The sequence below is a fragment of the Vigna unguiculata genome, chromosome 5 (assembly GCF_037176805.1).
Source record: "Vigna unguiculata cultivar grain cowpea cultivar isolate G323 ecotype 2 chromosome 5, ASM3717680v1, whole genome shotgun sequence".
NCBI classification, from domain to species: Eukaryota; Viridiplantae; Streptophyta; class Magnoliopsida; order Fabales; family Fabaceae; genus Vigna; species Vigna unguiculata.
In genome coordinates, this window is record NC_140796.1 from 50421495 (window position 1) to 50434903 (window position 13409).

The 13409-nt window shown below is 32.6% G+C and overlaps 2 protein-coding genes and 2 non-coding genes across 7 annotated transcripts; all 4 read right to left on the bottom strand.

Annotated features, from left to right (window-relative positions):
* Positions 1 to 2007: 2007 nt before the first annotated feature.
* On the bottom strand, positions 2008 to 5253 carry RER1 (reticulata-related 1). The gene is made up of 7 exons (XM_028070415.2): positions 4698 to 5253; positions 4493 to 4591; positions 3832 to 4052; positions 3560 to 3629; positions 3252 to 3331; positions 2949 to 3013; positions 2008 to 2540 (listed from the first exon to the last, which is right to left on the bottom strand). The coding sequence occupies exons 1-7, from the start codon at positions 5124 to 5126 to the stop codon at positions 2347 to 2349; spliced, it is 1158 nt and encodes a 385-aa protein (XP_027926216.2). The 5' UTR covers positions 5127 to 5253; the 3' UTR covers positions 2008 to 2346.
* Positions 5254 to 5349: 96 nt separating this feature from the next.
* TRNAS-GCU (transfer RNA serine (anticodon GCU)) lies at positions 5350 to 5431 on the bottom strand. Its single transcript has one exon. It is a non-coding gene; the product is annotated as a tRNA-Ser (tRNA).
* Positions 5432 to 5678: 247 nt separating this feature from the next.
* Positions 5679 to 5760, bottom strand: TRNAS-GCU (transfer RNA serine (anticodon GCU)). The gene has a single exon. It is a non-coding gene; the product is annotated as a tRNA-Ser (tRNA).
* An 876-nt stretch (positions 5761 to 6636) lies between these two features.
* Positions 6637 to 10971, bottom strand: LOC114185461 (Phototropic-responsive NPH3 family protein). 4 transcript variants are annotated; one of them, XM_028073192.2, is made up of 4 exons: positions 10593 to 10971; positions 10339 to 10408; positions 8207 to 9421; positions 6637 to 7727 (listed from the first exon to the last, which is right to left on the bottom strand). In XM_028073192.2, the coding sequence occupies exons 1-4, from the start codon at positions 10640 to 10642 to the stop codon at positions 7158 to 7160; spliced, it is 1905 nt and encodes a 634-aa protein (XP_027928993.1). In that variant the 5' UTR covers positions 10643 to 10971; the 3' UTR covers positions 6637 to 7157. The 4 variants fall into 4 exon arrangements, with proteins under 4 accessions (XP_027928993.1, XP_085529018.1, XP_027928995.1 ...); XM_085672892.1 differs by lacking the exons at positions 10339 to 10408; positions 10593 to 10971 and adding an exon at positions 9992 to 10316; XM_028073194.2 differs by lacking the exons at positions 10339 to 10408; positions 10593 to 10971 and adding an exon at positions 9931 to 10316.
* Between the last annotated feature and the right edge of the window lie 2438 nt (positions 10972 to 13409).

Consider the following 13409-nt stretch of genomic DNA (forward strand, 5'->3'; position numbering starts at 1 on the left):
CAGAATCGACGTGTACATTAATTTTTTTATGAAAAAATCATGGACCTATAAGTTATAATTTTATAATTCTAAATTATTTAATGTCAAACAATTGAAAGATATATAAACATATATTTCATTTTTCTAAGAAATTAATTTTAAAAATTAAATTACAAAATATGCACACACATGTGAATATATATATATATATATATATATATATATATATATTTATAAATATAATTTATAGTTAAAGATTAGGTGTAGAAGAAAAAATAATGAGAAATGTTGCACTATTGGAATTGAATTCCAAGTTTGTATTTTCTCTTATAAATTACAGTGTTTAATTTGGATTAAGTTTTCAGCTGTCAAACTTCAGAACATTGTGTTTACAGCTGGAGTGGACCCTCATAGTGTGCCTTTTATTGTTAATTGAGTTTTCTTCTGCTAACATACAAAAGGCATGTTACATATGCTTGAGTTGTGTCTGTGCAGATAAGTGTTTCTGAATTTATACCAAATAATTTGTATACAAGTAGCATTAAAAGAGACCAATATAATTTAATTAGTTATGTCGTTATTGAAAAAATTTTAATTTAGGGACACAGTTCATCATTCACCAATATATAAATTTAAATACAAAACTAACATATCTCTTTACTTAATCTATATTATTTATATGCACTTGTTCAGTTGTTTATAAAATGATATAAATAGAAACTTCAAACATTATTATTGAGTTTCTTTTTCATTTCAAATAATTAGTTATTTAACTGATACTACCCTTCATAATTTATAATTAACATATTAAGGAAAGTAGTATGAAAAAGTTTTGAGAACAAAGGGTTAGGACAATTTGTAAGAAAACTTGAAAAGTGGGACAGTTATCTCCACAACTCTTCTATGGAACACTTTAATTTAATTTTATTGGTGAACTCATTCTTAATTTAGATTTTACATGTATAAGATATTTTAAATACATAAAAGAAATATATCAAATTTCACACACACAAAATATATCAAACTAAGAAAGTGTAAATACAAATATCAAGTTAAAACAGAAAACAAAAATAATAGTTTGTTGTATGTATAAATAAGACCAAAGGTTATATCCAACTTTTATACTTTCAAATAATGAAATTTTCATTTAAACATCAATTTAATAAATTTTTACAATTAAGAATTTGGTGTATAAATTATATTATTTGTTGAACCTTCTCTATTTTATGTTCAAATAACAATAATTCTCCATTTTTTGCCCATGTGATTATTTGCTTACAGACAAAAATTAATTGCATTAATGTACCAACTATCAGCAGTAGATCAGTTGAAGAGAATAATTGCTTATTTTATTTTGTGGTTAAAATTAGTAGAAAAAAAATTATGATGAGTAAGAGTAAGAGGCTTGGAACAAAATATGGTAAAATTATCTTATTATTACTAATTCATCTACCTCCATAATAAAACAGAAGCTTGTTCCATTGTAAATATCACAATTAGATTAATTTAATTCTAATGTTGAAGTGGTATAAAATTATCACTGTCCTAATTAATCCTAAAAACCAAGTGTTTGTTGGAAGATGATAGGATTGAATCTCTACCCAATAATTTCACAGAATACATAAAGAAGTGATCTTACCTTAAATTTGTTAGAATTAAATTGTTAAAAAGTTTGGATGATTTTTTTTAGAATATAGTTAATTTAATAGGAAATATAAACTAAAGTATTTTTACAGATAAAATATATATATATATATATTTTTAATTTTTTAAGAATAATTTAATTCTTTAAAACTATAATTATTTCTCAAATCATATTATCAAAATTATTTTATGAAGAGAAACTTTTACTTATCTTAAAAATTTTACAAAAAAAAAAAAAACAACAACAAAGCAATAAAATTATAAAACAATCTTAATCAATTTAACTAAAATAACTAATATTAACTAAAAAAATAAAACAATATATCCGGAAAACAATTTAAATTCAACATATTTTATTTTCTTTAAAATTACGAAATTTCCTAGTAAAGTAATCCAACATTAATTATATTTCTCCAAGGGAAAGAGTTTGGTAGTTCAACTGGAATAATAGCATACCTAGTTATAAGAAGCTTCATTGCCCTTAACATATCTGACACAACTAAGTTACATATAACATTGAATGAGAATGAAAGTGAAAAAGTGTAAAGAAGGAAAAACAGGAAAAAGTGAAGAGCGAAGAGAGGGTATAGTCCTATTTTAATCACAAGAAGATGTCCCAACAGAAGAAAAAATGATGGGAGTTTCACTTCTTGGTTTGATAAAGACCCTTTTTTTTCCTTGGGACAAAACTTTCAAAAAGGTGAAATTACAGAGTGTGGACACTCATTGTACTCCACTCCTTTTTGCCCAGTCTATGAACTGCATGCCCCCATATATGTTGTTGCCAAATCTCACACCCACAGTGAATGCCATTGCAACAAGAGGGACCCTCTTTGCCACCACAGATGCTTCAACAACGCTTTCTAGTCCATTGATGATCTGGTATCGGGTGTTGGATGACACAGCAAGGAAGAATCCTGATAGAGAACCAAAACAAATAAAGCAAATTAGATGGTAATAATCCTACTAATGATGGTAAAATAAGCCAAGGTCCTTTTTGAGGCTGAGAGGTTAACACAATAATCTAACCCCACTTTCCTTCCTTTTCTCCCTTTCACCTCTCAAGAAGTTGAAATGTACATGAAAATATGAAAATGTCACCTTGTTGAAAATGATGCAACAAGCAAGCTCTTGTATATGTCCATACAGCAAGGAAACAAGAAATGAAATGCTTTTTTGAGAATAATGGAAACATAAATATAAAACTCATTTTCTCAAAGCAAAATTCATGGCTTATACTTTGGCAGATCCAACCCAAGAAACTGAACGAAATAATTCGTAAAAGACCAAAGATAGAAAATTTAAATAAACAGGACAAGACATACCCCAAAGAGCAGCACTTTGCAGAAGAGGAGGCACGGGTATGTCATCTTCAGATTTCTTAATGCTCCTGTTTAAAATATAAAAACAAAAAAAAATTTACATAATTTAACAAAGAAAAAAACACACTAACACCCCCTCGTGAAACAAAATGCATTTGTGCATGTGCATTTGCTCTCTTTATTTATACAAAACAACAAAGTCAAGCATGTATTATAACAATGCAGCCTACAGAGGATCAGTTAATAAGAATTTTAGTAATCAAATAATACAATACAACAGAACCCATCTTGGTAAGACATACATACCTTTTTGCATTCATGATCATGTTTGCAATTCCTTGACCAACAATACCACATCCAAAGCCAACCGATCCATACAATGCACCCTGAAAACAGAAATTCAGGTATTCAAAAAAATAAACTAACACCAGAAACCAAGTAAAAAGAAAAGAATATAACAGTATAGCACCATATCTAATACTAAAGCAATTGGAAGCATACTGTTCCATGCAGTGAAAGTTTGATTCTATTATTTTCTGGGTTTTGTGAATAAGTTATATTCTGCCATATATCAAATAGTTACTTAACATTTAAACTTTCAGAACACAGGGCACCTTGTAGAAATATGTAGCAATACGCTGCATCACAGAGAATTTACATCCCGGCCTTTCAGCTTCAAAAACACTGCATTGAAATTGTAATTTAGTATCACATCCATAATTTCACATTCCACTAGATCTCTGAAAACATTGGAGAAGCTTATAACAACATAAGCAATTTGAAGTCAACTAAAAATTTCCATCAGGCATAATAACAAATCATGAACATCTCACATTGAAACAGCAATAATGAATTCACAAAATTCCATCAATTTCCAAGCACTAACCTGCTAGGAAGAGCCGAACTAGCCCGTTGAATTTGTCCAAGTAAACCTTTTGATATTGAAGGCTTGCCGATTCGAGCATAGGGTGCTAACATACCCACCAATGCAATGTCCACAACCACTCCAACCAGAAGATCAGCAGCATATAACTCAAATTCAGCCCAGAAATCCTTGCCCCTTTTCTGAACCTCTGCAAACGTTGCACAACAAGAGTCTATAACAATCTGCACATGCCAAAACAAGGATATTCAGGTCATCACATCTAATCCCAAAAAATTAAACTAAAAACACTCGATCATCAAATTCACATCATAACCATTACAGAATCATTGTACCCAGAACAAAGAACTAGCACATGTTTGGACTTCAGTTAAGAGACTTTAAAAGTTCTTTCATTCTAAAAGAAACATTTTCTTCCTTCTTATAGTGCATTGAAATTGACAAAAGGATTTTCCTAACTTATACTCAAACATAACCTAATTATATTTACACATGCATCTTCTCTTACAACTTACTTCCGCTCTATCTCTTATTTCAATCTCTTTTTGTTTATAATCATTACATCTATTATTTTCTGTCTCTAACTTCTAAATTTTTTATCATTCTTCTTTCTACCCAATTAGAGAAAAGAAAGTTATACATTTAACATTTTCGAGAAACAAACCTCGGTTCCAACTTTGAAAAGAAAAGAAGGGTCCGCGAGCATTCGGTTTCTCAGCATGGCACAATGCTGCATCAGGAAAGACAGAGGCCAAGACGAATTCTGCAATAATAATAATAATAATAAATAAAAGGCAAATTGAGAGCAATCAGGGAAGAAAAAACACCTTTTTGAACCCAAAAATTTAAACTTTCGAAAGAGAACCCACCTGCAACTCCAAGTAACGAAGAAGAAACATTTCCCGGATGCCGGTGACCCTGGCGGCCTCCACCATATCCGGAGGCAGCTTCACGCCACGAGCTTCCGATTCTCTCATTACGGCTTCAAAATTCAAAAGGGGTCCAAACTCTTCATCTCCTCCTCCGTCTCTGTCTCCGTCACCGCTGCCACCGGCGTCACCATCACCTCCTTCACTGCCGCTGCCGCTGCCGCCGCCGCCGCCAAAAGAGGGTTGATCGTGCGTGATTGGTGGCAACGGGAGGAGGGGTTCGGAGGGGACGCAGTGGATCCTGAAGGCGCGCACGTGGAGGAGGGAATGGCGGAGAATGATGGGCGATGAGCGGGGATCGGGGGAAGAGTCGAATTGGGGAAGTGACCATTTGGCGACGCTGTTGTTGGAAATGGTGAAGGTTGGCATGCTGGTGTGGCGGCGCGTGATGTAACAAAACACTTGTGCACGAGTGTTGTTTTTGAGTTGTGCAGGAACAGAAGTGGCTGAGGAAGAGGCAGAAGAATGGGTTGCAATTAACAGGTTGGGCTCTGCTCTAGGATTCAGGAATGTGACAACAAATTTTATATATTAGTAATAAATTTCGAACAAAAATTAAACAATAAAAAAATAAAAAGAAAAATTTCACAACCGTCGCCTGAGAGATTCGAACTCTCGCGGGGAAACCCCATGTACTTAGCAGGCACACGCCTTAACCACTCGGCCAAAGCGACACCGTTTTGCTTATACAAAAGTTTTACAAAATTGCAAAGAAATATTATACCAATAAAATAAATTAAAAAGACACTGACGTTGCCTGAGAGATTCGAACTCTCGCGGGGAGACCTCATGTACTTCGCAGGCACACGCCTCAATCACTCGGCCAAAGCGACACCGTTGGACTGCGGACAAAACTTTAGCAAAATATTAATATATTTTTAACAAAATATAAACAATAAAAAATTTCAAAATTTACGCTAGCGTCGCCTGAGAGATTCGAACTCTCGCGGGGAAACCCCATGTACTTAGCAGGCACACGCCTTAACCACTCGGCCAAAGCGACACAATACAGTTGCCTTTGTCATATTTGTAATATTTGATTTTTACTACCTACAGCTTCTTTTTATATTTTTTACTACCCACATATTGAAGAAAACTATTACTGATATGTTATTATCTCTATTTTTTTTTTTAGTTATAACAGGTGCTAATATTTTTTAACATATATAATTATAATTGTGTAACGAATTCTCATTTGGTTCCTACGTGTAAAAATTCAATGCATCAGTTTGTAAAACTTCTCAATTTAGTATACTTTTACGCGTGTATTTGAAATTTAGTTCTTATATAATGTTTGCGTAGAGTAACCAAATTAAAAATATGTTAATCATATACGAAATTGAAAACATAAAACATGTATAACAACAAAATTAGACGTGTATAAAGAAATAACAATAACTGATACCAAATCAGTAATATTCTCTGATCAAACATCAACGTGTCATTCGACACTAGTATGAAACGTATGGGTGAAATTTTCAATTTAAAAGGTTTCTCTTTTTATCTTATATAATTTTAACATAGGCCTACAAAATATTAGTAAGGAGAAATACAGTAATTTTCCAAAATCCTATAAATTTGTAAACTTAATACATGTATTTATAAAAATAAGTCTAGTTTTGGATTGAAAGTAAAGTATTATATAAAGATAAAAGAAAATCTATAAATCCATTGTCTTAAGATTTTGAATTGAATATGATATCAATATCTTATGTGATTGGACTCAAATTTTATTGATGTTATATCTCTCTATGAAATCCACTCTCACTCTCTAGACCTAACAATTCTCAATTAATCAAAGTTTAGCCGAAGCAAGAATTACAAGACATCATAAACTCCAAATTGCCGACCCTAACTAAGCGGAAAAAACCAGCACGAGTGATAGAGAGCCTATAAAATATTTGCCTTTGTCATTTGTAAAGAAATTACACTCTTCACAGCTATACAACATTTGTCATCTACAAAAGAAGCTCTGCTATAAGCACAACTGTTACATTTGTTTGAGTTCTCCAACCTTTGTGCATCAGCTTTGCATCTGCACGAGGGGGAACATGGATGATTCTTTGTTCGATGACAATAATGTTCTTCACATATGGGTCTAAAACAACATCTTCCACTGTCAATATCTTCAAATGAAGAATAAATCTATACGGATAATAAATACAGGAGCTATTCCCCAAACAAACAGGACAATTTGTGAAATTGCCTACACAAGTTTACAAACTTTACACAAGGGAAAGAAATGGAAAATGTTCAAATATGCAAACTGGTGAAATAAAAGCGCATAATGGATTGAGAAACATTTTCCTTCCCTTTCCCTCGTACAAAAAATTCAAAACCACACAACACTGCTATATGTATATATGAATAAAATTAAGAGGGATTATGGTTTCTTGATACTCAAGTAAAACTTTCTGAGTGCTTGGACTTGAGGGAACGCCGTGCCCGTTCAATGGATGCTCTTGGTGTGGATCCGGTGCGGTTCAGGGATTCCGGTTGAGCATCTGAAGGCCGAGGAACGAGCTTACACCCAATTTTCCGGGCAACGAACCGAGGGGAGCTTCGGGAGCTGTGAGATTTGGCCACACTTTTCATTTCTTGCTTTATTTTGCTGAACTCTTCTTCAAGTTCTCCAACTCTAGAACTCATCCTGTCCATATCCACCTTTAAAACCTGGTTTTCACGCACAACAGTCACCCATCCATCTCTTTGTACAATTTCACCGGCCGTTTCGCCTAAGGCAGCAACTGGAACCGGAGCTGTTGTGGCGATCTCACCATCCAGTGCATTAAGACAGCCGGCTAATGCTGTTCTCAAATGCAGTTGTTCAAAGAACAACACTTGAAGAACAACTCTCAGGGGTAACCTATCATTTTGGGATGCATGAGCACAAGCATGGATTGAAAGTTTCTGGTAATCAATGATGTTGCATAGTTCTTCCTTCTCCCTATCAGAGAGCCAAGGATGAGCCTGCACAATAGCAGAAGGAGTCATCGTTAACTAACAATCACCACCTATGATGTACGGACACAATATGTGTATCGAATACGATATGTGTATCGGATACGATATGTGTATCGGATACGATACGTATATGATATGCCAATACGTTTATTTTGGAAATAATAAGATACGATGCGTGATATATGCATATTAAAAAGTATACAAAAAGTCTAAAAAACATGATAAATATATGATTATTATTGTATGAATCCAAATTAAAATCATATGTACTAAACGTTATAAAAAAATTATAAATTATTGTTATCATAAAAGTACTACTGTTTCATAGATTAGATACTTCATTTATAAATATCAATAAAGTATCCTAAAATATCGGATACGGATATGTGTCAAACAGGAATACAAGACCTAAATTAAAGTATCGGTGCATCATAGATGACCATAAATAAGTATTTATGCAAAAGTGTAGCTCAAAAAAATCAAACCTTGAAATATATGTCCAGTGCCCTGTAAAGCCCATCATGCAATAATCTTGATGACTCGGGGAGGGCATCGGCAAGCCGGCGTATCTTTCCTGGTTTCAAATTAACATCTGAAGCAATTTCTGAGATGTAGCTATCTATCAACTTCGAAACCTTCCTCAAAGACTCAGATGATGGTGATGCTGGTGTTTGTTGGTCATGTGATGAAGGAGAAAAGGCTGTTAAATTTGATTCTGTAGATACAAAATAATGGACTATCTGTTCAATACATTCAGTGTTGTATAATGCATCTGAATCTGAATATGTAGGAATTAGAAGACTATCCAAAGTTGCAAGTTCCAATTGCATCCCTATTCTCCTCTCCAAAGAATCCTTGCAGGTTTGGCTGACATTCAAAATCAAAGCCACCCGAAGAAGTCCTAAAAGGAATCGGCAATAAGATTTCCCCTTCTTGTCAGGAAGAAGTTTCTCAATGCTTTCCAACAGAACCCTCTGATCCACCGTGGCCGGCGTCAAGCTGAAGCTTGCAACTGTTCTGGTTTTTCCACCTTGACCACCCTGCCACCGACCTAGACCTGGCAAGTGCTTTCTAGAATAGTACATTATGGCACCTGCAAGGTTTTCAGGTCTTATACCTCTTGCTTGCATTGTCTTAATTAGCCTCTCAAACAAATTCACACTGAGATATGAGATGTCTTCAAACCACCAATCAGATTCTGAACTCCGAATCCTGGCACCAGTGTTGATGCCATTCCAAAGAATGCTTCCACCAGGGCTCTGAAAACTCCCATACATCATCATGGGCCATCCAAACAAACTTGGGTCCGTACAAACCATCATAGAAAGAGCATTCAAACACTTTCCCACTAACTGAAGCTTTTCAGCTCTCGGTAGAACAGGCTCAGAACTTTGGAGAGCCAAAATACAATCTTTCCAGTTCCGCAATGTGTTTTTATGGAAAAAACTCTCTGATTTTGACAACAAGTTACCTTCTCCAAATTCATCTGTCATTTCAAGGTATTCTGCAGCACAGTGAACCAATACTACATTTCTGGCCGTCAGTTCCACACGGTATCCGTAACAGAATTTGGCTGCTATTAAGAAAGTGTCAGGACCACCAGGAAATTCTTCCAGCACCATTTTCAGAGTCTTCTTGTCTGCATCCTTGGACTCGTCATTTGCTTTAGCAAATTTTCCACTCTTTGATACAAGAGGAAACTGCAGTTCCATGACATAACTTATTCAAACTCCAATGCATTCAGTACACAAATAATTTACCAAAGGCGTAACAGTATAACTAGCATAAAATTAAGCCTTGTGATACAGAAATGCTCACTAGTTCATCATGTAATCATGCATGGAGTCCAAATTGAAAAAGGGAAAAACAGAAATATCTCAAAGCTCTGAGTTTTTCCTCTTAGCCAAGAAAACTAATTTAGATGAAACAAGAACAAGTGTTTCATGACATGCCAAAAACCCCACCTAGTAGCATTACTTCCATAAGAGCAAATCACGGGTCTGAGAACTAGATAAATTTTTAGCTTCATCAGTAACTGGGAAAGTTAAGCATTAGTAATGAAATATCTGCACCAATGGATATACATCACGAATAACATCCATAACTTATAAGCAAAATTTTATAACCATTGTCATATTAAACAATACAAAATGAGCTGAAATACAATCCATTTATAATTAAAAACAGTCTTGTCCCTCCCCTATCTGACCTTAAGCTGAAGGAATTTTTAAGTCAAACTCCACAAAGAAAATCAGCAAGAACATCACAACCTTTGAAAACCATACAAGTGGATTCCAGCGTAGGAATACAAGGTTGCCCACAAACTGGTGGAATTGTACTAAATTCCAATAAATAGATGAAATTTATGGTGAAACCGTGAAAACTTTGCGGCCATTGTAACATGTGGTATGGTATCTCTAGCAAGTCTAATCCAATTCCCTTATTTGAAGATGGATGCTTCGTTACATAACTCAAACAAAAAGGAACCAGAAGTTGGATCAAATTTCGAAAAATAAAAACAGAGACAGAAGAACAAAAAAAAAAGCCCCACAACGCAACTATTTCATCTATCAATAAACCAGAGAGAAGAGCAAATTTCTGAACGCAAAGCAGGTACCTTATGAAGATGGAAAGTGACACCCTCGATGGAAACAGTGATATCACTTGGCAGTCCCCCATTGCAGAACCTATCAAGACCACAAACCAAAAAAATTAACAACATAAATCACATCAAAATCTTCTTTTTTTCGATATGCATGTCTGACTTGGACTCCACCCAGTAATCAGGTGAACAAAAGGTGTCATTTCCTCATCAGCCCATTAAAAAAACGATTTTTTACTTCAAAACAAGAAATTTTGAGAGAGAAGTACCAATCACTGCCTTCTCGACGAAACCCGGAAAGCTTCCCAGTAGGAGCCATGGTTGAGGGAAGGAAAGACCCTCTCTTTCCCCACTTACTCTACCAACACAACATCATTGTTTTTTCCTAAATTGTTGCTTCTTCTTCTTAATTCTAGAAAGAAAAAGGGAAAAAGAGAAAGGCACAGATGTATCTTTTATATGAAAAAAAAAAAAAAAAAAAAAAACTAGCGAAAGTATGGTACAAAGAGCATAGCCCCTAGAAATAGAACAATTAAAGAATTGGGAAATTGGAATTAAAAGAACAGAGAATGACGCAGGATCACGACGGCAGAAACGGTCGAGGTAAAGTAAAGCAAGCTTCAATAAAAAAATTGCAGCGCCAGTTTCGTAAGTTAAAAGCCTTTGGTACAAATAGTATATAATAATATCACCACATATTTATATAATACTTTGTAGTCATAACAATAATATTTAACTTTCTGCCAAAAGAGTTACTTAAATATTCTTTTCATTTCTTGAATTTTTGTATTTGGTGTTAAAATTTCAAAATCATTATTTTAGTTTTTTAAGTCAGCAAAATGTTATTATAATTCCTTTCCACAAAAGTATTGTATTTAAACATTATGAAAATAAATATTAAAAAACTACCTAGTTGGAAGATTTATTTATAATAAAAGCCATAAAATCAGGATAGATCACGATATTAATGACGTGTAATGATTTAACACATAAACACTACTAAAATAAAGTAAAATTTTGAAAATGAAAAATTAATACTAGAAGAACTTTTCTTAGTCTAAATATCTCAATCGCCTGAGTTATATTTAACGAGAATTTATTTTATTTTTTATAATTTGTTATATTACAATGTTTTTATTTTCTTAAATTTAACTTTAATATAAAAGTCTTGTAATTTAATTGATATTTTATTTAATTATCAATAACAAAAATAAAAATAAAATACATTGTTTATGATCTAGATGTTAAAATCTAAATGTCAGTGTTGAATGAGTATAAAATATTAAAATATAATGTATTAAACATTAATATTGCTTGTCATCATTACAAATAATCTAATAGTGTTTTTTCTATAATACAAATCTAACCCTTTCATTTAAACAAATTATTTTAAATTTAAAGTATTTTTTGTATTTTAATAGCTTCTTATTCCTTAGAATCGAGAATAAAAATAGTTTAGATTTTTTTTTCTTCAATATTTCAATATACTTTTTAAACATAAAATTGTGAATAGATTTTAAACTTCCAAACAAATAATTAAAAAAAAAGTTTAAGAAAAGGAACAATTCTTAAACATGATAAGATGAAGTAAAAATATTTAAATATAATAATTGAATAGTAGGTGGATAATTGTAATTTTTGAAGTTAGAGTATTGAATATTATGTCATAAAAATAACATGAAGTGAGAGAATGCGAATGAATAAATTGGACGATAAGAAAGGGCATAGAGGAGCGTCGTCGGGGCCAAGCAGAACATTACAGGTCAATAAAATGACAGGAAGTGTGATGTGAGGTGGAAATTAGGTTTTGTCTTTTTATTTGTTTTTTTCCTTCTTCATTTTCTTGTTCAACAACTTTGCCTCCTGCAGAATCATGCCCCATTACAACACGCGTGGCTTCGATTTCCTTGTTACCTTAATCAGAGCGAGTGGTTTCCACGCGCCCTCGTTTGGTGAGTGGGTTCCACTATCGCACACTCAAACATGGGTGGCATCGTTTTTTTGGAATGGTAACATGGGTGTCACGGTTTACGGTTTGTTTGGTGGAACAGAATTAGCAAAGGAAAAATATTAAAAATAATAATAATGATAATAATAATTTAATAATGACTCATGTTACAAATGAGTGGTCGTAGAAATAACATTAGTTGTAGAAGAAAAATGAAGCGAAAATTGAATTTCGTAAATAGTAATCTAGAAACTGATTTTTTATTGTTGAAGTCAATAATATGGTTGAACAATCACTTTACTTGTCATATAAATTATATATTTGTTAGTGATAAAAATGAATTATCAGGACTGTATATAAGAATAAGATTACTTCTATATTAAAATATCAATTTTTTATTTTATATTTTATCAACCGGATAAGTGGAGAAATTTTGACTTTTGCTTCTCTTATTTCTCAATTCAAAATTCCAAGTTAACAAAATGCTGATTTACTTCGTTAAATTTTATTAACTAAACTTTAAGTTCATTTGTTATAGTAAAATAAATACAAATAAACTGAAACATTATCATTTTAAAATCGAAAATTTTTATTATAATAATTTTATTTAAAAGACATTTCAAAGGATTAAAGAAAATGTATATTTAAATGGTTTTCAACTTTGACTCACGCTCGATGTAGAAGTATATGTGTATTACAATAATTTCAATGATACTTTTAATCTCAAAGCTAAACACTGCTTTTCATAAATATAATTAATAATTTAATATAGTTTCTTTGCAAAAATAATAATAATAATAATAATGAACTTAAGTAGTATTTTTAGTCGATGTAAAATTGTTTTTTTTATGTATATTTAATTTAAATATAAAAGGAGTGCATAGTATAGTGATGATCACTCTTACATATAATGATCGTCATTAGTATTTTTTGTCAGTATGCCAGTTAAAACAATATCATTAGTTCAAGTAATCTTCAAGACCACTCATTCCAACTTCAATATTTTTAAACTCATACTTCTTCCATAGTTTGAGAGCCTTTATTTTTCTCACGTTCCTTTATATTAACTTCATAGTCGTTTTTATGATTTTTCTTACGATAGTACTCTTAGTTTTTTATTAAAATAATACTACTCCTC